Below are 26,452 nucleotides of genomic sequence, written 5' to 3'. Positions count from 1 at the left end.
ATATAACTAAATTAGTAAACCTTCATAGGAGCTCAAGCAAAGTGACTTATGTACAGTGGGTAACAACGTTCAGTTTATTATAAGAGGAGGGTGAAAAACTGGCGAGTGCGAGACTCGAACCTGCAACTTTTTAAATAAACCTGGTCCTATGGTTTCAGTTCAGTTTATCAAAGTTCCGTTTTATCTTAGGAGGTAAAAAAACTATGGCGAGTGTGAGACTCGAACCTACAACCTTTTAAATAAACGTGGGCCGATAAGTTCAGTTCAGTTTATCAAGGTTCAGTTTATTAAAGTTCGGTTTATTATAAGAGGGTGAAAAACTGGCGAGTGTGAGACTCGAACCCACAACCTTTCAAATAAACGTGGATGGATAGGTTCAGTTCACTTTATCAACGTTCAGTTTATCAACGTTCGGTTTATCTTAAGAGGAGGGTGAAAAACTGTGGCGAGAGTGAGACTCGAACCTTCAACCTTTTAAATAAACGTCGGCCGATAGGTTCAGTTCAGTTTATCAAAGTTCGGTTTATTATAAGAGGGTAAAAAACTATGGCGAGCGTGAGACTCGAACCTACAACCTTTTTAAATAAACATGGGCCGGTGGTTCGAATCTCGGTGTCTCAGCAACGTCGTTTTGCTTTATTTGCTCTGTGACCAATGCGCTGCCGTCCCAACCACTCTTTATATCTTGCTATTAACATTATTCTTATACAAATTACGTGTGTGATGCCTTCTAAATTAAGCTAACTTTAACTCTTAATTTCCTCTTTATTTTAAAGTAATCTAATTCTTGTTGTTGCTCCTCGGATATTGGAACTTTTGTCTCCTAATAAATTGCCGACTATAAAACGTACGTTAACTACTCAATTACGAGAGCTTGTTCATAATTAGTGAACTTGCCGATATTCGCAATAAGTTTCATTTTGTATAATTATTACTCATAAGATCCTCTAATCAAAATATCGAATTTAGGGAATTTTTATAGATTTTCTATGACCGTTGAAATCACTGGGTTTTATTAGCGTGTAAATATCGACACATTTATTCTTTTTTTTTTCGAGCACGTTGTTGTGTACATACACGTTTGTTATTGAAAAGAATTTATTATCATAATAGATTATTTTATAGAGGTTTCTTCAGTCTTGCAACAAATCCACGGTGCTTAGACAAATAAGAGTTTTTTCTGCCCATAGTTATCTGAGTGATAAAAGATGATTGACTGGTACGATGTTGTTTATTAGTTCAAACTTACTGATTTAGAATGGAAACAAATTTTAATGAAATAATTATTTGTAAGTAATCATGCAATTAAATTGAATTATTAAAAAATTACTTGAAACGAGACGATTTATTTCGACGCTATTCTAGAATTTTTCATCAGATGATCGCTAGATACGTCATTTCCTTTCATTCTACAATAAGAATTTGCTAAGTTAATCTCATCGTATTTTTGTCTCGAGTGGTGTTTTTACTGATGATAGTATATACATTCATTTGTTATCTTCATTTACATTCTTACATTCATTTGTTACCTCAAATTACTGGAATTTCCTTAGCATGTAAAGTTGTTCCGCGGACAAGAGGCGTCGTTTAAACACTCTGAATTGAGAACTGGAATACTGTTTTTTATCGTAGCTTAAGTCACCGTGCAGATAATTTTTATATATATTTAAGGCAAATCTCCGTGCACATTTTTATACATTATTGAACGCGTGTATGTTGATGGGTTCATTTTCAGGACCGCAATAAAACAGTTACATTTCTGAACGTATTTTTTTATCTCCTTTGCATTTACTTACAAGAAGATGTAAACTTTTATTTTTCCTTCTTCACTTTAATCAAAGTTCCTCAACTTTCTTTATTAGTTTGATAGCGCGACTAAATAATGCTGCTTTCGATGATAACGACAAGTTCATATCTTGAAAATTTTAAGTAAATAAAATAATATAATAAATGACGCATATAATATAATGATTCGTGCTGGAATCAACTTGAGAGCAAAGTTGGTGTGCCAGTCCCAAAATCAAAACTTTTACGAAAATACGGGCTCTCAAAAATCACGATAAAATTTCATTTCTTACATTTTTTAACGAATAATATAAAACAATAAGTTATGCATATAATATAATGATTTATGTTGGAATGAACTTGAGAGCAAAGTTGGTGTGTCAGTCCCAAAATCAAAACTGTAACGTAAACACGGGCTCCCACAAATCACGATAAGACCAACGGATGCTGTTGGCAAAATATAGATAGTTGTTTCCTGCGCCATCCTCTTGCCGTTTATCAACCACCACCGTAATGCTTGTTACTCCTAACCTCGTAAAATTGGAGTGAAAATCTGTGGCCGTAACCTTCAAAAAAATATAATAATAAATAAACTCACTTGAGTACACTCGGAGTGAAAATCTGTGGCTGTAACCATCAAAACTCATCCAAGTACACGTAGCGGCCGAATCATCGTCTGTCATTGGTGGATTCAGCCTGAAAAGCCGTCAGGGATTGGCTACGGAATTTTGAACACTTAACTGTTTTTCATGGTGAGGCCACTGGTTCCCATGAAGTCGAGATCTGGATTAGGTTACTTCTAATCTCAGAAGTGAGCTTGGTTTTACTGAGCGGTGCTGCTCAAGAACTTATAGTGACTTGACTCTTAGAGACGTAGCCAGCAGTGGCCGCCAGTACAGCTTTTAAATGCTTACTGCTGCTAATTATCACGCTCCTGGCTTCGTGTAAAGGGTTACTGGAGCCTTTCGTGGCCAGTAGCGCCTATACACAAGGCCAATAGCGCGGTAAATAGTGGCGGTTATCATTTGAAAGTTCACTGGCCGCCATTACTGTCCCTGTGTACAAGCAAGCACCTAGTGGCGGTTACCATTTGAAAGTTGTATATGTCGCTTCTACTGTCCAGTGTTTCATTTTCGAAAATCCTCGTTTCCAACTTGGTTGCTGATTTAGGTAAGGCGTACTTCTCTAATGGCCGCTCCATTATCGCTACTTAGCGAGCATTTCGGACTCGGTTCCGTATTCGTCCTTGAATAATAATAATAATAGCGGTTTCAGCGTTTAGTAGGCCGTAGGCCTGTCGCCGATTCTTAACATCGCAGAACATTCACAGCTTGTTGCGGTCTCGAATTCGCAACTCACTGCTACAATTCTGCTGTACTTAACCGCCCGGCCTCCTCGCCGATTCTGACCAGAAACTGGCGCACAGAGCTGGGATCGAACCCGCGCCTCTCTGCGCCAATCTTGGTACTCTGAACTTTAACCACTGGGCCACCCTGCCGGGTTCCTGATCGGAAACCCGACGCGAAAAATTGTCCTTAAAATTGACGGTGTAATTTTCTGAGTAATCTGCAATTAAGCCATATTTCTGCGGTCATTTCCCCGCGTGGCTTTCACACTAATGGTTTTTATGTTTTTATGACACTTGCAACCTGAACCAACACACGTCTCGGACGAATTTACGGCCGGACCCGCGGCCGGTCTCGCGGCCGGGCTCCAGATTCAGTGTACATCAAATATCTCCCAAAGTACTGAACGTAGCTCGATGAAACTTGGTACACGTATTCATTATGGCCTGACGGTGATGTCAAGCTCGTGACAATTTTTTAAATTTCGCCTTCATTCGTGAGTTATATGACGAAACGTGCCGAAATTTGCAGTGTACACGAGATTTCTTCTAAAATACTGAATAGCCGCGAGACCGGCCGCGGGTCCGGCCGTAAATTCGTCCGAGACGTAACCAACACTCTGCCAGCTGAAGGTGATGCACCTCTGTTACATGTAGTTCACGTATACCTAAACTCCTCAGTATTATTTATTAATGGATAATTTGGTGAGTTGAGCAGAAAATTTTTGATAGTCTCAATAATACTCTTATAACTGCAGTATTTTATATGAGAATGCATAACTTTATAGGGAAATGTGAGATTTTTACGGAAATTATTGTTGCATTATATCATGAAGTGAATTATTGCCTAATTTTTTAATAATAATAATGATAATAATAATAATAATAATAATAATAATAATAATAATAATAGCGGTTTCAGCGTTTAGTAGGCCGTAGGCCTGTCGCTGATTCTTAAATCGCAGAGCCTTCAGAGCATCTTGCAGTCTCGAACTCGCACCTCACTGCTCTAATTCTGCTTTTCTAATAACTGATATTCAAAAGTAAATTGGTAAAATACGCGGCATTTCATTTATTTTATTGAGAATTAATGATGCCAATGCATGATGAGAACACTATAAAATAGATCGTCTCTCATGAATTTTAATCAATTACATTTTTAGTGAACGGTAAGTAAGTCGTTTCTACGCTGAAAAAGTTTCGGTGCTTTGGTGTTTACACAATTTACATTGTTTTGACTGTTTAGGGACGAAGCGAGAAGACCTTTTGATCGCGTTGCCTTTAGCCAATTAATCTGTGCTAAACAAGAGAGAGAAAATGTAGATGGTAAATTGCATCAATTAGGTGTAGCTTATTGACCATTTTTTTTAGGTATTTAGTGAAAAATGTATTAAAACACTAGTTTATAACAATTATGAGGTTTTAGCTCTTTTGAGGTCTAAAAATCTGTTTAATTATTGATTGTCTTGTGTTCACCAAAATTTTTGTACCTATTAGGCTATTGTATGCTTCCTATGAGTATAATTTAAAAATGAATATTTTTTTATTCAAAGCCTTATTAAAAATTCAAATTACTTCCTTAAATCTGCTTTTTGATCAACCAATGTCGTCTGAAAAATATTGTTCAACCATTATGCCCATTGCCCAGCCTCCCAGGCCCACTGGGTCCTGCCGTCCTGGGACTGGGAGGCTGGGCATAAAGATAAACCAGACTGTAAAGCATGGCACAACATAGGTCGAGGACGCCGTTTTTCTAACCAAAAGACTCCAAGGCAAACCTACATAGCGCATAAATACATAATGGTTGAACCATTATGCCCATTAATGGTTGAATGGGAACTTTAGGTTAAAAATTGCAAATATTTAATTTTATATTTTACTTGCCACTTGGGTTGTTATATAAATATTTTCTAAAGTAATGAGAACCTAAGGTTAAAAATTGCAAATATCCAATTTTATACCGTACTATACCTACTTGGGTTGTTATAAAAATATTTTCTAAAGTAATGAGAACTTAAGGTTAAAAATTGCTAGGAACAATCATTAAGAGGAAGGTGTACTCTTAAAATAACTAAAAAAATTTGATTGTTTTGTTTCTTGATCTTATTCTGTATCTGCTGTGCTGCCAAAAAATGCTCTTAATTTGCCATAACAATTTTATGATTATTATGTATATGTGGATTTAATTGTGGAATCATTGTCTAAACCAGTGGTTCCCAAACTTTTTCAGGCTGGCGCCCCCTTTGGCTCCCTAGTGAATTTCTAGTGCCCCCCACACCCACAGGCATATAAAAATATACGCCTCTTGCTTAAAATTTAGTAAGCTGCAATTTTGAAAGAATAAGGTTAAACACAAATGCGTATTTCACAAATAGAATCCTATTCAGTGAACCAATATGCTTTTCAGCTGTTTTAACTGTTTCAGCACTAGAAACCAAGGACACCTTGGCAAATTTACGGCCAGACTTGTGGCCGGTCCGGTCTCACGACCAATCTACAAGAAACGACCGGCTTTTCTACCAGCCGGTTTAACCAAGAGCCGTTTACGTATAGCCGTATAACTCGCAAACAAAGGCAAAATTGAAGAAAAACTGTAACAAGCTAAACATCACTGTTGCAGAGGTTGGGTATTTAAATACAAAGTTTTGTTCAAATCTTTTTAGTAGTTTGGAAGAAATTTCTTGATTACTGCTAATTTAAGCACGTATTGCTGTTTAAATCACGAATAAAGGTGAAATGAAAAAAAACTTGCAAACGAAGGCACAATAAAAAATATTTTCACGAGCTAAACATTACCATTTGGCAGTTAGGACTGTAAATTCAAAATTTTGTTTGAATCTCTTCAGTAGTTTGGAAGAAAATCCTTGATCACTGTGAATTTTGGCCCATATTGCCATATAACTATGGCCAAAACAAACGATGGCAAAATTCAAACAATTTTCACTAAATAAACATCATTGTTATGTCCTAATGAATACGTGTATCAAGTTTCATCTAGTTAAGTTCATTAGTTTGAGAGATATTCCTTGATCATTGAATTTGGAAATTGGCCTTGAGACCGGCCGCGAGTTCAGCCATGTATTTGTCCGAGACGTAAACCCAGGAGAGGTTAAAAAACATCTGGGTGACAAAACCATTGCTGGAAGTCATGTGCTGCACGTGTTGTGTACAAATCGTCAAACGTTGGAACTTCTGACATAGAACTCAGACTACCACCTCCCTACCGCCCTCTTCTTCCTCACCGCCCCCAAAATCTTTCCACCGCCCCCAGGAGGGCGATATTGCCCACTTTGGGAACCACTGGTCTAAACTAAATTGTCTTCCCCTGCAGCTGCAGGTTGCCTAAATCTAATGTATGTATTCTTCTCATTTAACCTTTTCACGAGCAAGTTACCATATATGATCACTTGAAATAGCCTCACAAAAAGCCCCACCACGGCTTCCTGTTTGTTTTTGAGGCGTCCTCATAACGCCTCAGTCAACCAGTAATTATCTCACCATCATTCCATGCCTAGCATCACCACCTGCCATGCCCAAAAATTAAAATATGAGCATTTAAATGAAAATTGTGACTCGGACAATGAAAATGGCACTCTTTCCGCATTTTTTTTAAAGGCAGAAGTATCAATACCTACATACCGGTATTTAATTATTTAAGGTAACTTGATTTAATTGAACTAAATTAAATTATTTCATCTGCATAAATAAATTTTTATTATAAAGAGAATATTTCTTGCAGTGACCACATTTAATAAATTATTCAAGTCCAACTTAAACCTCCAATATGCACATTTTTTAAAAATACATAGGAATAAATTTTTGATATACCCTAATACTTCTTACTTTCTTGAACTATTTTCTGATATTTTAATTTCTGAATATTTCAATGATTGCCCGCTAAAGGGTTAAAAACTATAAATCCATTAATCCACCATTTATGATTTTTCTTGCAATGATGGAATAATTTCTGTTTCAGATAAAACTCAACTGCCTTAGAGTCTTCTAATAAATTTTCTAAATTTGCTTGTTAGAAAATTTCATGATAAGCTTTATTCCTGATTATTTGTGATTAAATCTGTTCATGTAATCCTGATTATGCATTAGTGATAGACTGTAGCTTGGAGGATTGAGGTCATCTATATTGCTTGGCAGTATGTCTTCAAGAAGGTGAGTGGCATCTCATTCATGATTATTATGTTAAGTTACTGTAATAAACAAGTCCTTGGTAGTTTTTTGTATTTTAATGAGTGTAATTCAAGAAAACATTTATTTGAATACATTTCCATGTATTTTTTTTTTCATTTCAATAAGCTTATGGAGACTGAAAGATATAACCTGAAAAAATGTATTCAAATATGTAACATAGATTTGCTGTTATTATTGAAAAAAAAAATTAATTAAATTTATCTGGGTAAGGCAGTGTTACATGCTAATATTTACAAGAAAATTACAAAATGAGAAAAAAGAAATACAAAATTTGAAATGTGTGAGATGTGCAGGCTTTCAAAGATTTTTTTGCATCAAAATCAATTTACCCTACCATGAATTAGTGGAAAATTTGCTTACATGATTCGAGTTTCTCAGTTCACACTGAAATTCTTGTCTCGTACTGAGCTATAAAGAGCTGGAAAATAAGTATTAAAATCACTTGTTTGCTTAAATCCCAAGTTAACCAGGAATTTAAAAGCAAAAACAATACCACAAAAATTCACCATATCTTTATAAGAGAAAACGTTTCGGAGTCCAGCTCCATCGTCAGTTCACAACATTCAGTTCAGAAGAAGTTCAGATCTAGAAACACAAATACAATCAATTAGTAGAGTAAAAGGCACTGTTAGGTTTTAAAATGGAGAATAAATAAATAAGACATGAAATTACTGCTAGTAAAGGGCCTATCTGGAAAATTGTGTATGTTGAATATATTTAAAGACTAATCATCCTTAAAATCATCAATATTCATTACAATTCAGAATGTATTTAGTCATGGAATGCTTAGTCAGTTTTTTAACCAATACAAATGAAATTTATAAATGCTGTTGAATTGTATATTTTAAGTAAATCAATATTTTTAATTTACCATTTATCTTGTAAGTCATTACACTGAATTTAGTCATTAAATTTCAGTTTTTCAACCTATACAAATGAAATACCGTATATGAATGCTGTTCATTTGTTTATTTTAAGTAAATCAATGTTTTTCATTTCCCTTATATCTTGTAAAATATTATTCTGAGTTGGCTATTTATGAGTGAGTTTTCCCTTTACAATTTATTGGCAATTTATTTATAATATTATTTATTTAAATTTATTTTTTATATATGTACCTATATATGTTATTTATATTTATATTTACATTTATATTTTTTAAGTCCATTTTTGATTAATTCAGATGTGCATTGTGGTGACTGGCCTGCATTGTGGTGACTGGCCTGCATTGTGATGACTGGCCTGCATTGTGGTGACTGGCCTGCATTGTGGTGACTGGCCTGCATTGTGATGACTGGCCTGCATTGTGGTGACTGGCCTGCATTGTGGTGATATTTGCCATAATTTTCTACACATTTTCTTAACACGTTGACTACGATTACTACAATCTTGTACTATTATTTCATTTTTGTACTGTTTTTAAGCAGGGTTGCCAGACGGTCATTTTTTCCGGACAAATTCCGTGATTTAGTTTTCTCAATTGCGTTGGCCGGCTAAAATTTATGATAGGGGTACTTCCTAATTAAATTTTAAATACTGCAAAAAGAAAATAAATAGAATTTTCATAGCAGAACCTACAAAAAAACTAGTTTATATTGAGTTATTGGCCTTTTTTGGCCTTTTTTGTTCTTGAATTTGGCCAATTTTAGGCAACCTGTATTAGGTATGTACCACTACGTCCTGGAGAAATACATTTTGTGGTACGCATATGTACCACTTCGGAGTCAACGTGTTAAAATGTGGCAATTTTTTGCCAATTAGTGGTGACTTTGGCCTAAATTGTGTTGTCTTATGATATGATTAAAGTTATATTATATTATTATTTTATATTATATCATATTAAACAGCATTTAGAGCATATTAGCTGTCAAAATAACGGTGACTGTTGGGAAAACTCAGACATTTCAGTGAGTGTGAACAAATGATAACCAACATGGAAACAATCTTGTTGTGTTGGTCTCTGTCACATGAGTAACTACTATTATTACTAGTACCATAGGTTATATATTGGTACACGAGTTGAGGGTAACATCTCTTACTGGCATGTTATTGTCATGTATATATCAATGAAAATTTATACAAAATACATATGCCTTAAAATTTATCTTGCCTACCAAAGTCATTTGGTGTCCAAATTCCCAGTTAGCAGTTCATTATTTGAAATAATCCCTAAATATTTTAATATTTTACCATCATTATTTTAGGCATGATAGCTATTTGCACTGAATAAATAACAATCATTGACTTGTTTCAAAAAACAATATATGTTACTTGCTAAAATTGCATATAATTGACATGGGGTAATATATGCGTTTGGTAAATATATGATCTCTTCAACTGATGAAAAAGTTTGACATGCATGATTAAATTTCTTGACATTTATAATTCAAGCAAATCTCATTTAATCTAAGAGATTATTTTAAGTGCTAACCCCTACTATTATTAATGTTAATTTATCTAAGAAATTAATTTGGACTTTATTAGATACTTGGTTATTTATTGATTAGATTGTTACATGACCATTGAAGAAAAGAAAAAAAAACAATATTGTTTTATGGATTTATTTTAAAACTTAGAAAGAGTCATTTAAATTGATTATCTCTAAATAATTTAGTGTATAGAAAGAGAGTCTGTCAAAAAGTATGAAACGATTCAAATCTTTTCATTAAATAATCTAAAGGGAAGAGTTATAGTGATTTTAACATTACTTATTCCATTATCATTAATTTAGACATAAGGCAATAGATAATGACGGTGATACAAGATTCTAGATTACGAAAAAAGTGAACCTTATAGAAATAGGCTTAAGAATCCTATGCTAGATTTCTATAAAAAGGTGAGGTTGTCAAACGGTGGCTGTTAAGAATGGTGAAGTCACAACATTTTGTAGGACCTTGTATGTAATGTTGATTTAAAATGAACAGTAATTAAGTAATTAAGTAAATCACTGATGTTTAAAATGAACAGTAATTAATTAAGTAATGAACTAAATCACTGATTTTCAGGATTCTATGAAAACATTTGATTGCTGCTATGTTTAATGTTTTTTACAAGATTAAAATTTTAAATGATAATGATGGAAATTTTACAGCTGATTCAGCACTTTAACTCAACAAGTTTTCTTGAACAAATGTTTAGTTTCGCTAGGAAGTAAAACCAAATGTAATTTTATTTTGTAGTGTAAATTTTTAAAAATAATTTAACATGACAAATAAGTAAACCTTGTTGAGGTAGTGAATACCATGCAAGTTGTTCAACATGTTCAACATGTTAATAGTCTTGATTGAAGTTGTAGAGATAGTATCACTGACATGTTCCATCTTGTGAATATCACCATATAACAATTGACTGCTTGGTAGTGATGTTAGTAGTGATGTTGGTAGTAATGTTAGTAGTAGTGATGTTAATATTTTAGTAGTGATGTTGGTAGTGTTGGGAATGATGTTAGCAGTGATGTTGGTAGTTAATGATGTTGGTAGTAATGTTAGTATGTTAGTAGTGATGTTGGTAGTAATGTTAGTAGTTGACGCCCCTGAGATAGTCGGCAAGACTCTCAACAGTAACAGCACATTGTCCGGGCTGTATGGGCTCCTCGTAGACCCCGATGATGATAGCGGTCTTGGTCTTAGCCACGTGCACGCCCACCGTGTTCTTCTTGCCACGCAGGGTCTCGTCCGTGCCACTCAGGTACACGAACCGTGTGCCTGCTATGTGCATACCTGCGTGTGAACCGTAATTATGGCATCAGCTGCATATTGAATATGATAAGTTCATTCATTATGCGTACATTATAAATACATTATAAATTACTATGCATGCCTGTACATCAACCGTAATTCAGGCATCAGCTTCGTTCATTAGGTTCACTATGCGTACATAATAAAACATTATAAATAACTGCATGCCTGCGTGTGAACCGTAGTTCAGGAGTCAGCTGCATAGTGAATACGATAGGTTCATTCATTATACATGCATTATAAATAACTGCATTATAAATAGGTTAATTCATTGTGCGATGAGCACATTCATGATACATACACTATGATTCACTGTACTTCTCTGCGCGCGTATTGTGCTATAGGCATTAAGTTCAGGTTCAGCCATAAAGATGCATAAATTACTAGTTATGATAATTAAATAATTTTATCATATCTCGAAATAGCCTTAAAGTCTAGACTACCTTATCTTTACCTTAAAGTCTAGACCATCTTATCTTTACCTTAAAGTCTAGACCATCTTATCTTTACCTTTTCTAGACCCTAAGGGCAGTTCTGACATTACCCTCACGTCGGGTAAGGGCAGCCTCGCCATTACCCTCACATCGGCTAAGGGTAACCCAACCATTACCCTCACATCGACCCGAGGGTAACCCAGCCATTACCCTCACCTGAGGCTGCTAGACACGAGGGTAGCCCTGCCATTACCCTCACATTGGCTGAGGGTAACCCTGCCATTACCCTCACGTTTGGCCGCCATTGGCCGTAGGTAACCCAGTCATTACCCTCACCTGAGGCGAGGTCCGAGGGTAACCCAGGCATTACCTTCACCTGAGGCTGCGAGGCCCGAGGTTAACCCAGCCATTACCCTCGTCTGAGGCTGCTAGACCCGAGGGTAACTCAGCTATTACCCTCACATCTTCTAAGGGTAACCCCCTATTACAATCACACCGCCTAAGGGTAACCCCCTATTACCCTCACACCGTCTAAGGGTAACCCCTTATTACCCTCACCTGAGGCTGCTAGACCCGAGGGTAACCCCTTATTACCCTCACCTGAGGCTGCTAGGCCCGAGGGTAACCCCTTATTACCCTCACCTGAGGCTGCTAGACCCGAGGGTAACCCCCTATTACCCTCACCTGAGGCTGCTAGACCCGAGGGTAACCCCCTATTACCCTCACCTGAGGCTGCGAGGCCCGAGGGGTCCTCGAAGGCCTTGACGAGCTTGAGGGCCTCGTCCGGTGAGGGCGTGAAGTCCTTGGAGGAGGCCCAGACCTGGCCGTCGTGGCCACAGATGGCGGCCATCGTCAGGTTGCCGGTGGACATGAGCTGGTCACTGACGTACGAGTCCCACGACATCTGGGGGACGAGGGGACGTTAGGTGATGGGGGACGTTAATGGGTTGTATAGAGGGGACGTACGAGTCCCACGACATCTGGGGGACAAGGGGACGTTAGGTGATGCGGACGTTAATGCGGTAGTTGTTGAGGAAGTTAATGGGTTGATTGGGACGTTAATGGGTTGATTTGGACGTTAATGGGTTCATGAGGACGTTAATGCGGTGATTGGAACGTTAATGAATTCATGAGGACGTTAATGAGTTCATGAGAACGTTAATGGGTTATTTGGAAGGGACGTATACGAGTCCCACGACGTCATCCTTGTAGACATCGGTACGTCAGTTGATGAGGACGTTAACAAAATTTCTGCGATTTGAGTTCCAGAAATATTTCTATATTGAAATAAAAGTAAGTTATATTTACAATCGCGCGTTGGTACTGTGATGTATAATAATGTGGTATCATCTTAAACATTCATTGACTCACAAATATCATGAAATTATATCAGACTTAGTTAGATTTTAGTTATTTATTAAGCTAAGTAAATATATTAATTTAAGATATTCAGTTCAGTTAAGATATTAAGTTAAGTTAAGATATTAAGTTAAATTATTAAGTTAAATTAATTAGATTTTCAAATTTGGATTTTTGCAATTAGTGTGTTAGTATTGAGGCAATGCAGGTGTGAAGACTAAAAGTGCAGGATATTTGATAGTTAGATATAGTTTGATATCTTATCAGTCATTAGGCTGATAAGGATGTAACATGACATATCAAGTTCATTCGTCATCTGCTAAGCTCAAGAAAATAACCTACGTTATTGTACAGTCATTACTGCACCTTTTAAACTATTATATTGATTGATAAATGTGTAATTATCATTTGAAATCAATTTAAATATATTACATAATGTGTACCGTAACATAATCTATACCAAGACTGTGTAGTATTACATAGTCATGTCTATGTCCATGTCTATGCATGATGTCTGTCACGTGCTGTGTACATGTAAGTATAACATGCAGGCTCTATGTTCATGTCTATGCATCATGTCTGTCACGTGCTGTGTACATGTAAGTATAACATGCAGGCTCTATGTTCATGTCTATGCATCATGTCATGTGTTATGTACATGTAAGCATAACATGACAGGACGTGTTCGCTTATCACGCCGCTGTGCACATGTTATGTATGTCACCACTCAAACAAATGTGTGATACTTCGTCCAAATAACGATACACTCATTTAAATTGTGTGCGTCATCCTAACCCAGTTTTTCCCCGCACAAAAGCGTGTCAGAGCCGATCTCTGTGCGTGCTGTGAGTGAGAAAGTGTGTCATTTTTTGACAATATGAGCCATCAATTTCTGTGAGTGTACCTTTGTCACAGGAAGGCTCGTGTATGATAACAAAGCTCAAGGTAGCTTCACGTTATACACTCAGAAAAAATTAATGATTTTGTCCAAATGAGACTCTTGATTTTTAGCTCAAGGTAGTTTCACGTTATACACTCAGAAAAAAATGAATGACTTTGTCCAAATAAGACTCTTGCTTTTTAGCTCAAGGTAGCTTCACGTTATACACTCAGAAAAAATGAATGATTTTGTTCAAATAGCGATGCACTCTTTGATGCATGCCAGCTTCACGTGAACATTATGCATGTAAGCTTCGCATGAACATTATGCATGCCAGCTTCACATGAACATTATGCATGCCAGCTTCACATGAACATTATGCATGCCAGCTTCACATGAACATTATGCATGCCAGCTTCACATGAACATTATGCATGCCAGCTTCACATGAACATTATGCATGCCAGCTTNTGTCCGTCCGTGACCTCAAGTTTTCGTCGACGAGAAAATGCGCTCTCTGTCACTCACTGCAGTGAGTATTGAGTCTGTCTCTTATACACATCTAGATGTGTATAAGAGACAGGCATAGACTCTTGTTCTACCTAGACTTTTATTCTGCCTAGACTTTTGTTCTGCCTAGACTTTTGTTCTGCCTAGACTTATGTACTGCTGCTGTGCCTTTGTTCTGCCTAGACTTTTGTTATGCCTAGACTCTTTGTTATGCCTAGACTTTTGTTCTGCCTAGACTTTTGTTATGCCTAGACTTTTGTTCTGCCTAGACTTTTGTTATACCTAGACTTTAGTTCTGCCTAGACTTTTGTTCTGCCTAGACTTTTGTTCTTCATAGACTTTTGTTATGCATAGACTTTTGTTCTGCCTAGACTTCTATTGTACCTAAACTTTTGGTATACCTAGACATTTCTTCTGCATAGACTTTTGTTCTGCCTAGACTTGTGTTCTGCCTAGACTTCTGTTCTGCCTAGACTTTTGTTCTGCATAGACTTTTGTTATGCATAGACTTCTGTTCTGCCTAGACTTTTGTTCTGCATAGACTTCTGTTCTGCCTAGACTCTTGTTCTGCATAGACTTCTGTCATACCTAAACTTTTGGTTTACCTAGACTTATGTTATACCTAGAATTTTTTTCTGTCTAGACTTTTGTTCTGCCTAGACTTCTGTATCCACTGACTTTGTCTGCCAAATTTAGTCAATTACGGCGTTCTTTTTACAATGTAAAGAACATGTAAACACTGACTTTGTCAGCAAAATTCAGTAATTACGGCGTTCTTTTTACAATGTAAAGAACATGTAAACACTGACTTTGTCTGCCAAATTCAGTCAATTACGGCGTTCTTTCTACATCTAAATTTGTCTGCTAAAAACAGACATTAATGGCATTCTGTCTGTCCACCATAGGACTGTACCAGTTTGTCAGGAGTTTTCCTAACCTAATCTCTCCATATCCTGTTTCTTCGTAGCGCTGTCTGTCGCTTGTGATTAGTTAAGAACCGTTGTACCGTCACTAATGTCGCCACCAATAACAATTCTGGTGTCAGTCACTAATGTCGCCACTAATAACAATCCTGGTGTCAGTCACTAATGTCGCCACCAATAACAATCCTGGTGTCAGTCACTAATGTCGCCAGCAATAACAATCCTGGTGTCAGTCACTATATAATGTCGCCACCAATAACAATCTGGTGTCAGTCACTAATGTCGCCACCAATAACAATTCTGGTGTCAGTCACTAATGTCGCCACCAATAACAATCCTCGTGTCAGTCACTAATGTCGCCACCAATAACAATTCTGGTGTCAGTCACCAATGTCGCCACCATTAACAATCCCCGTGTCAGTCACCAATAACAATCCCGCTGTCAGTCACCAATAACAATCCCGTGTCAGTCACCAATAACAATCCTCGTGTCAGTCACTAATGTCGCCACCAATAACAATCTCTGGTGTCAGTCACTAATGTCGCCACCAATAACAATCCTGGTGTCAGTCACTAATGTCGCCACCAATAACAATCTGGTGTCAGTCACTATATAATGTCGCCACCAATAACAATCTGGTGTCAGTCACTATATAATGTCGCCAGCAATAACAATCTGGTGTCAGTCACTAATGTCGCCACCAATAACAATCCTGGTGTCAGTCACTAATGTCGCCACTAATAACAATCCCCGTGTCAGTTACTAATGTCGCCACCAATAACAATTCTTGTGTACCGTCACTAATGTTGCCACCAATAACAATCCTGGTGTCAGACACTGATGTTGTCATCAATAACAATCCTCGTGTCAGTCACTAATGTCGCCACCAATAACAATCCTGGTGTCAGTCACTAATGTTGTCACCAATAACAATCTCTGGTGTCAGTTACTAATGTTGCCACCAATAACAATCTGGTGTCAGTCACTATATAATGTCGCCACCAATAACAATCTGGTGTCAGTCATTAATGTCGCCACCAATAACAATCTCGGTGTCAGCCACCAATAACAATCCCATGGTTCCACTATAACGATCTGAATCTCAGGAAATATTGGTTGTTTGGCTGCACGTTCTTCCATATTTCACAGTAGCCTATTACACAGCAATCATTGAATAGTAATTAACAATCAATAGTGTTCAGTTAGTACATCAAAAACTAAACATTATTCCAGTACTAATTTTTTTAACATTTTAGAAAGAACCGAAATTTAAAGCAGAACGTTTTTTAATTATGATGTCATCGTGCAATAGAAGATCAGTGGAGAAAACAATAAGTTTAAATTCTTGAGTCTTGCTCGGCTTGTTATCTTGTTTTACGTCAGGCATGAATATTACTAACAAGAGATAACATACAAATATCATTCCTTACCTTTGTTATTTTTGTTCTTGTTATTTGTTATTCGGGAAACGACTGTTATACCACAGCTGCTAAACAGGAATTCGTATCAGTAATGTTAATTGTTAAATTAAATAGTTAATTGTTAAATACGATGAGAGCAACACTCGCTGGACAGCTTCCTTTGCTAGCGACCAACTCGTACTGATCTCATACGGGACGTACGTGGCATCTACATGCGCTCGTGAGATAAGATAACGCATGGCTTTGTCTTATCTCTCAGCCGGCTGCCTTCACTGACTCATGCACATAGACTCGAAGAAATCAGGCACACTTTGTCCTAATAACGATGCACTGTTAGAAAAAACGGTGAAAAAACGGTCCCACTGGCGTTCTAGTGGCCGGTCGCCCCGTGAAAATGAACTGTTTCGCCGTTTTTATCAGATGTTTAACGGATTTCTGGTGTTAAATTATAATGAAAACGGCGACACGGTGTTTCTTTTCACGTGCCGGCCACTGAAACGCCGGTAATACCGTTAACGGTAATTTTTCTAACAGTTCATACACTCGAAGAAATAAGGCACACTTTGTCCTAATAACCATGCACTTTTTTGTGTGTGGGTGTTGGGGACCTTGTAATCCCTTGTGTGAGTTATCCTGAACCGGGTTTGGCCCGGCTACAATAACTGAGTCATCCTGACCCAGTTTGGCCCGGCTATAATAGGGCGTGTCCGTGCTACGTCCGCTCTCTGCTCGAACTGTGAGTTGGACAGTGTCACTATTCGGACAATATCACCCATTTTTAGCGCATTTTCTCATTTATGGAAAAATGCACTATTGTGCTCGCCATGTCCGTCCGTCTGTCCATCCATGACTTCACGTTTTCGTCGACGAGAAAATGCGCTCTCTGTCACTCACTGCAGTGAGTACTGAGTTATATTTTTTTTTAGTTTATGCAGGGATCTCTTTCTCTATTTTCACCTTCTTATCGTGCTTGCATTATTAAGTGCATCAGTTTACTTTTGACAGCATTTAAATTATCTTGGTGTCAACGCCCTATAGATTCAATCAAGTTTCAACTCCGCTCGTTAGTATTCAGTCTTGTGTAACCCTTACCTTTATATTCTTATTTAAATCAAAGTTCAATGAATCTAAATCGCTTCTTTACATTTCCCCTGTTCAGACTTTGTTTTCTGTTGAATTTGTTTTCAATTTCACTGTTATACTCCGAAGGTGAACGAATTCACATTCACCTAATATGCCTATAATCCTTTTTGTTCATTTACTTTTTCAATGAAAGGTTTCCTAAGTGAGTCATATTTTTGACCGTCCTCCGTACCATAAATGAATCATATTTTTGACCGTCCTCCGCAGGTACCATAAATGAATCATATTTTTGACCGTTCCTCCGTACCATAAATGAGTCGTATTTTTGACCGTTCTCCATACCATAAATGAGTCATGTTTTTGATCGTTCAACGTACCATAAATGAGTCATATTTTTTATCGTTCAACGTACCATAAATGAGTCATATTTTTGACCGTTCTCCGTACCATAAATGAGTCATATTTTTGATCGTTCAACGTACCATAAATGAGTCATATTTTTGACCGTCCTCCGTACCATAAATGAGTCATATTTTTGACCGTTCCTCCGTACCATAAATGAGTCATATTTTTGACCGTTCAACGTGCCATAAACGAGTCACATTTTTGAACGTTCCTCCGTACCATTAATAAGTTATATTTTTGAATATTCCCTATACCATAACGCTCAGTATCATCTATCAATCTTCTAGATACCAAAGTTCAATATTCACAAACCAATATTAAAATTACTTTACTTTAAAAATTCATTACTTTAAACGAAAGTTCATTGTTCAAAAATCCTTTATCAAACTTTAGGATTACTTTAAGCGAAAATGCATTGTTTACAAATCCCTTATCAAGCTTTAGGATTACTTTAAACGAAAGTTCGATATTCACAAACCAATATTAAACTTACTTTACTTTAAACGAAAGTTCAATGTTCACAATTCCTTTATCAAATTTTAGGATTACTTTAAACGGAAGTTCATTGTTCACAAATCTTTTATCAAACTTAAGGATTACTTTAAACGAAAGTTCATTGTTCACAAATCCCTTATCAAACTTTAGGATTCCTTAAACGAAAGTTCATTGTTCACAAATCCTTTATCAAACTTTAGGATTACTTCATACGGAAGTTCTTTGTTCACAATTCCCTTATCAAACTTAAGGATTACTTTAAACGAAATTTCATTGTTCACAAGTCCTTTATCAAACTTTAGGATTACTTTTAACGAAAGTTCTTTGTTCACAAATCCCTTATCAAACTTTAGGATTACTTTAAACGAAAGTTCATTGTTCACAAATCACTTATCAAACTTAAGGATTACTTTAAACAAAAGTTCATTGTTCACAAATCCTTTATCAAACTTTAGGATTACTTTAAACGAAATTTTAATGTTCACAAATCCATTACTACTAAACTTTGATATTAATTTCAACGAAACTAGAATGATAACAAATCAACTATCGAACTTTGGGATTAATTCCAACGAAACTCAAACTAGTATAAAAAATCTATGATCAAATTTTGGGATTGCCTCTAACGAAACTAGAACGTTCATATATATGATGCATCTTCCGTAAATGGAAACGCTGCCCCAGCGCAATTTACCCTCTGATATTCTATTTATTTTGTACTTGCATTAACCCTCTGTCTGTTGAGGGTAACTCAATTTAACAGGCTTTTTGGCGCGAATAATATTCTTGTAACTGTAAATTATCATTCTATATGGAAAGTTGATTTACTCTGAAGACTACGATTTTATGGCTTAGTCTTATTAGTAATGCAATAATTTATATATTATCTCTCTATGGTTCCCTGACTCAGATCTATGTTTGCAAAATGCACTTTATGCAATGTTGAAATGTGCTATGATGAATAGCTAGAGTGATGAAATGTGTCAATGATGAAATGTGCTATGATGAATAGCTAGAGTGATGAAATGTGTCAACGATGAAATGTGCTATGATGAATAGCTATAGTGATGAAATGTGTCAACGATGAAATGTCTCGTATGATGTGTCTTTCCACTGTCTCTGTATATCTTGCTTATACAATGAAGGTATTTTACCGTGTTCATTTGTCCTGTATAATGCAACGCTTCTTACCGTGCCCATGTGCGACTACTGGTTAGGGATCTTTAATATCCCATATTGAAGATCATTTTTGAGCGTATTTTCTCATTTATGGAAAAAAGGCACTATTGTGCTAGTCATGTCCGTCCGTCCGTCTGTCTGTCTGTTCGTCCGTCTGTCTGTCTTTCTGTCCGTCCGTGACTTCACGTTTTCGTCGACGAGAAAATGCGCTCTCTGTCACTCACTGCAGTGAGTACTGAGTTATATTTTTTTCATCTCTGGATCTAAAAAATAAGAAATACGTCAAGATATGAAATGTTCACTCATGCTTCTCATGGATCAAGGTTGGATAAAATGGCCGAGTATCTAAATTGCACTGACTGCTCTGCTAGAAAAATTACCGTTAACGGTATTACCGGCGTTTCAGTGGCCGGTCGGCACGTGAAAAGAAACACCGTGTCGCCGTTTTTATTCTAATTTAACACTAGAAGTCCGTAAAACATCTGATAAAAACGGCGAAACAGTTTATTTTCACGGGGCGACCGGCCACTAGAACGCCGGTGGGACCGTTTTTTCACCGTTTTCCTAACAGTGTGTGAAAAGTTCAAACGTCCTTATCTCAAGTGGCTTTATCTCTTTAGCTTTATCTATTTAAGTCTCTGGAACTTATCTCAAGTGAAAGATCAGTCTCGTTCAATTGAAGTCGTGTTCATCGCTTCAATTTTTTCGTATATTATGACAAATTTTCATCGTTTTGACTTTTGATTTAAAATTAGTTTATTAGAGACTTTGGGCATATCTCATGCATATTGTGCTTTGTAAACCGTGAAAAATGTTATGCGGTTACGTTATGTATATTATATGTATAGAAAATTGTATTCTACTACGTGATGGGTACTTAATGCTCAACAAATAGTTAATTATATTACGTTATGTTATTTACGAATACGACTTGAATCATTGTGCTTCGCAGCGACGGCTGTTTCCTCAAAATTCCTGTCATTTTTAGCGCATTTTCTCATTTATGGAAAAAATGCACTATTGTGCTCGCCATGTCCGTCTGTCAGTCCGTCCGTCCGTCTGTCTGTCCGTCCGTCCGTCCGTCTGTCCGTCTGTCCGTGACTTCACGTTTTCGTCGACGAGAAAATGCGCTCTCTGTCACTCACTGCAGTGAGTATTGAGTTATATTTTTATTCACTTTAGCCGTTAAATTCCTTAATATTAGAGTATAGGCTAATTAATGTATTTTTATTGGTCTGTAACGTATATATTATTATTATTATTATAATATATATATTATTATTAAGCATCGGTTATGTATTAATTATAAATTAATCACAGGTAATGTATTAATTATTAATTAATTATCGGTAATGTATTAATTAGTAATTAATCATTGGTACCCTAGTGTATTAATTATTAGTAAATTATCGGTAATGTATCAGTTATTAATTAATTATCTGTAATGTAATAATTATTACTTAATCAGCGGTAATGTAATATTTATTAATTAAATATCGTTAATGTATTAAATTTACGGAGAAATTTACGCATGAGTTGGGTCGGGCTAATAGTTGTGCAGTTCTGAAATTTATTTCATAAAAAATTAAGGTATTAGTGTTAATGCTTGCCTTTTAAAACGAATGCATTGCAACGATTAAAAATGTATTTAAATGTGACCCCTGAGAGGAAGTCAAATAAACATTGAAGTTTTGTGATGAATTGCGTTGGTTTTTTATCAGCTTTTGCATTAAGCTCTCGATGTGTGATGTCACAGCACCACATCTTGTCTGCACCACATCACCTCCCCTCACTCGATGTGTGATGTCACCACACCACATCTTGTCTGCATCACAGCCAGCTTCCTTCACTTGATGTGTGATGTCACCACACCACATCTTGGCTGCACCACATCACCTCCCCTCACTTGATGTGTGATGTCACCACACCACATCTTAGCTGCACCACATCACCTCCCCTCACTTGATGTGTGATGTCACCACACCACATNTGTACCCTCATATTCTGTACCCTCATATTCTGTACCCTCATATTCTGTACCCTCATATTCTGTACCCTCATATTCTGTATTCTGTACCTTCGTATTTTGTACCCTCTTATCTACCCTCACACATCATGCCCTCTGTCCCAATATCCACCCATTCAATAAATATCCTTAAACATTAAAACATAAATGTCTACCTCGCAGTTTTATGTATAAATATTTCGTTTTACTAAGTCAATTAGCAATCTTCATAATTAAAATCTCTCCGAAGTTGCCTTTTTTAGATTTGAATATTTGCTTATAAATTCTTTTATCTTTTCATTGTGCTATTTAAACCGCATTTTGATGTGTCAGTCTCGAATGCAGCAATTTTTCGAATTCCTGTTCTCTAGTTATACATTATTTTCCCCCACCCTTCCTCTTTTTTTTGACTTTCTCAAGCTTTTGTGAGACCCTCTCCCCACCTTGTGATACTCCCTCGCCCTCTCCCCACCCTGTGATACCCCCTAGCCCTCTCCCCACCGTATGATACCCCCTCGCCCTCTCCCCACCCTTTGTGGTCAGTGTGGTACTGTTGCCAGTTTAACATTGTGGCCTGTGTGGCATTGTGGCCAGTTTGGCACTGTGGCCAGTGTGGCATTGTGGTCATTGTGGAACTGTGGTCATTGTGGCACTGTTGCCAGTGTGGCACTGTGGTCATTGTGGCACTGTGGTCAGTGTGGAACTGTGGCCAGTGTGGAACTGTGGCCAGTGTGGCACTGTGGCCAGTATGGCACTGTATGTTTCCCGTTTGGCACTGTGTTTCCCGTGTGGCACTGTGTGTTTCATGTGTGACACTGTGGCCAGTGTGGCACTGTATGTTTCCCGTGTGGCACTGTGTGTTCCTGTGTGGCATTGTGGCCAGTTTAGCATTGTGGCCAGTTTGCCGCTGTGGCGCAGCTAATGCCACATTGCGCCACAGTTAATGTATTGCTAACAGCTCTCTGTATCAAGAGCTTCTCATGTAGCCTCACGTGCTTCTCTGCTTGCTTTAGTTTACGTTCACAACATCTAAACTTCTTTATAGTACTTGTTCTTCTTAGATTTACTTTCGGTTGCTTTTTGATGTTAAGTATATGTTATTTACAAATATAATATTCAACAGTATAGTTTTTATATGTTGTATAAAATATAATGTTCAATAGTAGGTATATCTTATTTATATGTTCTATACAAACGTAATGTTGCATAGTATTATATGTTATATACAAATATAATGATGAATACTATAGTTTATATACGTTATATAAAATATAATGTTCAATAGTACGTACCGGTATGTGTTATTTATGTTATATACAACCGTAATGTTGCATAGTATTATATATATTATATACCTACAAATATAATGATGAATACTATAGTTTATATATGTTATATAAAATATAATGTTCAATAGTACGTACCGGTATGTGTTATTTATATGTTATATACAAATGTAATGTTGCATAGTATTATATATGTTATATATAAATATAATGATGAATACTATAATTTATATATGTTATATAAAATATAATATTCAATAGTACGTACCGGTATATGTTATTTATGTTATATACAACCGGAATGTTGCATAGTATAATAATACGAGGGGTAGGGTGCCAACCAAATTTTTTTTTTAATTTTTGGTGGTCTCATGACCCAGATTTGTTCAACTACTACATAGGCAGAGTGCAACAACCAAAAATTGTAATAATTTAACTCTGTTAACTCTGTTAAGTAGTTCGGAGATGAGGGCTGCATGATAACATTAATTTAATGGTTCATGTGAGAACTCGTTACACTGTTAGAAAAATTCCCGTTAACGGTATTACCAGCGTTTCAGTGGCCGGTCGGCACGTGAAAAGAAACAGTGTCGCCGTTTTTATTCTAATTTAACACTAGAAATCCGTAAAACATCTGATAAAAACGGCGAAACAGTTTATTTTCACGGGGCGACCGGCCACGAGAACGCCAGAGGGACCATTTTTCACCGTTTTTTCTAACAGTGTATGAAACATTGGTGCAGGATCGTTCTGGTGCATTGGCAATATACCTATTGTTTTCTTAGAATTTTCGGTTATGTCCATTTTCCAAGAATTTTTTTTTTTAAGTCTTCTTAAAGTGCTGTATTTATTGAATACAACCAAGGCTTATTGTAATTTACTGAGTTCGATTATTTTTATAATAATTGAGTAGATGAATGTGGCATCTTGTCCGTAAAAGTGTAAAGTAAATGATTTTATCGGACTAGCTGATCAAATTTTCATCACGTATATGTTAATGTAATGATCCATTAAGAAAATAAGAAGCAGGTCTTAACTTAATAAGCAGGTAATACAGCTCATTAAGTCATGTATATGACGGAGCTCATTTAATATTTTCTTAACTTAATAAGCAGGTAATATAGGTAGCTCATTAAGTTATCTATATTACGGAGTTCATTTAATAATTTCTTAACTTAATAAGCAGGTAATACAGCTCATTAAGTTATCTATATTACGGAGTTCATTTAATTATTTCTTAACTAGATACATAGCAGGTAATACGTACAGCTCATTAAGTCATCCAGGTCTTAACTTGATAAGCAAGTACCTAATACAGCTCATTAATTTACCTTCAAGTAAATAAGGAGGAGCCTCATTAAGTCCTCTATATTACGGATTTCATTTAATTTTTTCTTAACTATGCAGATGAGGTAATACAGCTTCTCAACTTAATAAGCTGGTAATACAGCTCATTAAGTCATGTATATTAGTTAGAACGATATGCTGCTTTAACGCATCAGTTTGTTATGTTGGGCGCTGTTATCGGCGCTGTTATCGCGCTCACATCTGACTGCGTATTACGCCAGGCGTCAGGTAGTGTTGTGCAGGGTGCTGTGGTGGGTGGTGCGTGGTGCTGGTGCTGGCTGAAAAATTTTGATCAAGGAGTATAGAATTGACAGAAAAATTTAGTTCGATGCGTATATAATTGACAGAAAAATTGTATAGAATTGACAAAAAAATTATATAGAATTGACAGAAAAATTGAGATCGAGGCGTATAGAATTGACAAAAAAATTGAAATCGAGGCGTGTAGAATTGACAGAAAATTTGTATAGAATTGACAGAAAATTTGTATTGAATTTATTGAAAAATTTAGATCGAGACGCATAGAATTGACAGAAAAATTGTATAGAATTGAGAGAAAAATTGTATAGAATTGACAGAAAAATTTAGGTTAAGACGCATAGAATTCAGAAAAATTTAGATCGAGACGCATAGAATTGACAGAAAATTTTAGACAAGACGGATAGAATTGACAGAAAAATTTAGATCGAGACGCATAGAATTGACAGAAAAATTTAGAACGATACGGATAGAATTTACAGAAAAATTTAGATCGAGACGCATAGAAGTGACAGAAAAATTTAGATCGAGACGCATAGAATTGACAGAAAATTTTTATAGAATTGACAGAAAATGTGGATCGAGATGCATAGAATTCACAGGAAAATTGAGATTCAGACGCAAATTTAGATTCTTGCAAAATTGAAACCATTAGAATCCAAATGTGAAATGTGAAACCAATGCAAAATTTTCAATGATATCTCCCTGCGACGCCGAACTTCATTACCAATATTTTATTGAAACTGAAGATAATACATTGTGATTCTTAATCCAAGTGTACGGTGGTGATTAAAGGAAAATGAAATTGAAATTGAGTTAAAATTCCCGAAAATATCCTATAGTTGGTCAATGACAGCAAAGATCTTCACATAGATAGAAATGAAACACATTAAACTCTGTGAAACACATACAAAGAAATTTCAAGTTCTCGGAACGTAAAAAATCTGAAACTAAGGTGAAAGAAACCTTGCAAAGTGAAGTACAACAGATATTCGAATCTCAGTGAAACGAACAAGAAAAAAAAATTTAATGCGCATAACTGAAAGGAACATGAAGCTAACGTATAAAAAACTCCTAAACTGAGGTAAATGACTTGTCCCAATTCCATCGAATCGCCTACACATGCGAAGAAATTTCAAATTTGCGAAACGTAGCGAAATCTCAAACTGAGGTGAAAAGAAACGTCCGAAACTGTGGTAAAAAAATCCCAGCTTATAAACACGCTTACAAAGAAAATTAAAATCCGTAAAATATAAAGAAATCTCAAGTGATGGGATAGAAAAGCATCCCAAATTCTACGAAACGCCCACGAAGAAAATATCAAAATCACGGAACTTAGGGAAACCGAAAACTGAAGTAAAAGCTGCACCTCAAATCGAAACTACTAAAAAGAGATTATCAAACAACACCAAAAAATTTCAATCTGAGGAAAAAAAGCATTGCCAAATTCGTCGAAACGCCTACGAAGAAAATATTCAATTGTCGGCTCTTATAGGGAAACTGAAAACTGAAGTGAAAGCAGAACTTAGAATCGAAACGCCAAAGAAGAGTATATCAAACACCACACAAAAAATTCAAAACTGCTAAAAAAAAGCCTTGCCAAACTCGTTGAAACGCCTACGAAGCAAGTATCAAATTCTCGGAATTTAGGGAAACCGAAAACCAGTAAAAACAGCACCTCAAAATCGAAACGCCAAAGAAGAGAATATCATTTTACTCAAAAAATCCAAAACTGTGGTTAAAAAAAAACCTTGCCAAACTCGTTGAATCGCCTACGAAGAAAATATCAAATT

General features: G+C 36.3%; 1 protein-coding gene across 1 annotated transcript; it reads right to left on the bottom strand.

Annotated features, from left to right (window-relative positions):
* Positions 1-10,799: 10,799 nt before the first annotated feature.
* Positions 10,800-16,781, bottom strand: LOC108679184 (profilin). Its single transcript, XM_018167784.2, has 3 exons — positions 16,611-16,781; positions 12,234-12,411; positions 10,800-11,055 (listed from the first exon to the last, which is right to left on the bottom strand). Exons 2-3 carry the CDS (start codon positions 12,409-12,411, stop codon positions 10,853-10,855), a joined length of 381 nt encoding a protein of 126 aa, XP_018023273.1. The 5' UTR covers positions 16,611-16,781; the 3' UTR covers positions 10,800-10,852.
* Between the last annotated feature and the right edge of the window lie 9,671 nt (positions 16,782-26,452).

The sequence above is a fragment of the Hyalella azteca genome, unplaced genomic scaffold (assembly GCF_000764305.2).
Source record: "Hyalella azteca isolate HAZT.00-mixed unplaced genomic scaffold, Hazt_2.0.2 contig653, whole genome shotgun sequence".
NCBI lineage: Eukaryota > Metazoa > Arthropoda > Malacostraca > Amphipoda > Hyalellidae > Hyalella > Hyalella azteca.
The sequence above is the reverse complement of the archived record's forward strand: the minus strand, read 5'-3'. Positions and strand labels throughout refer to the sequence as shown.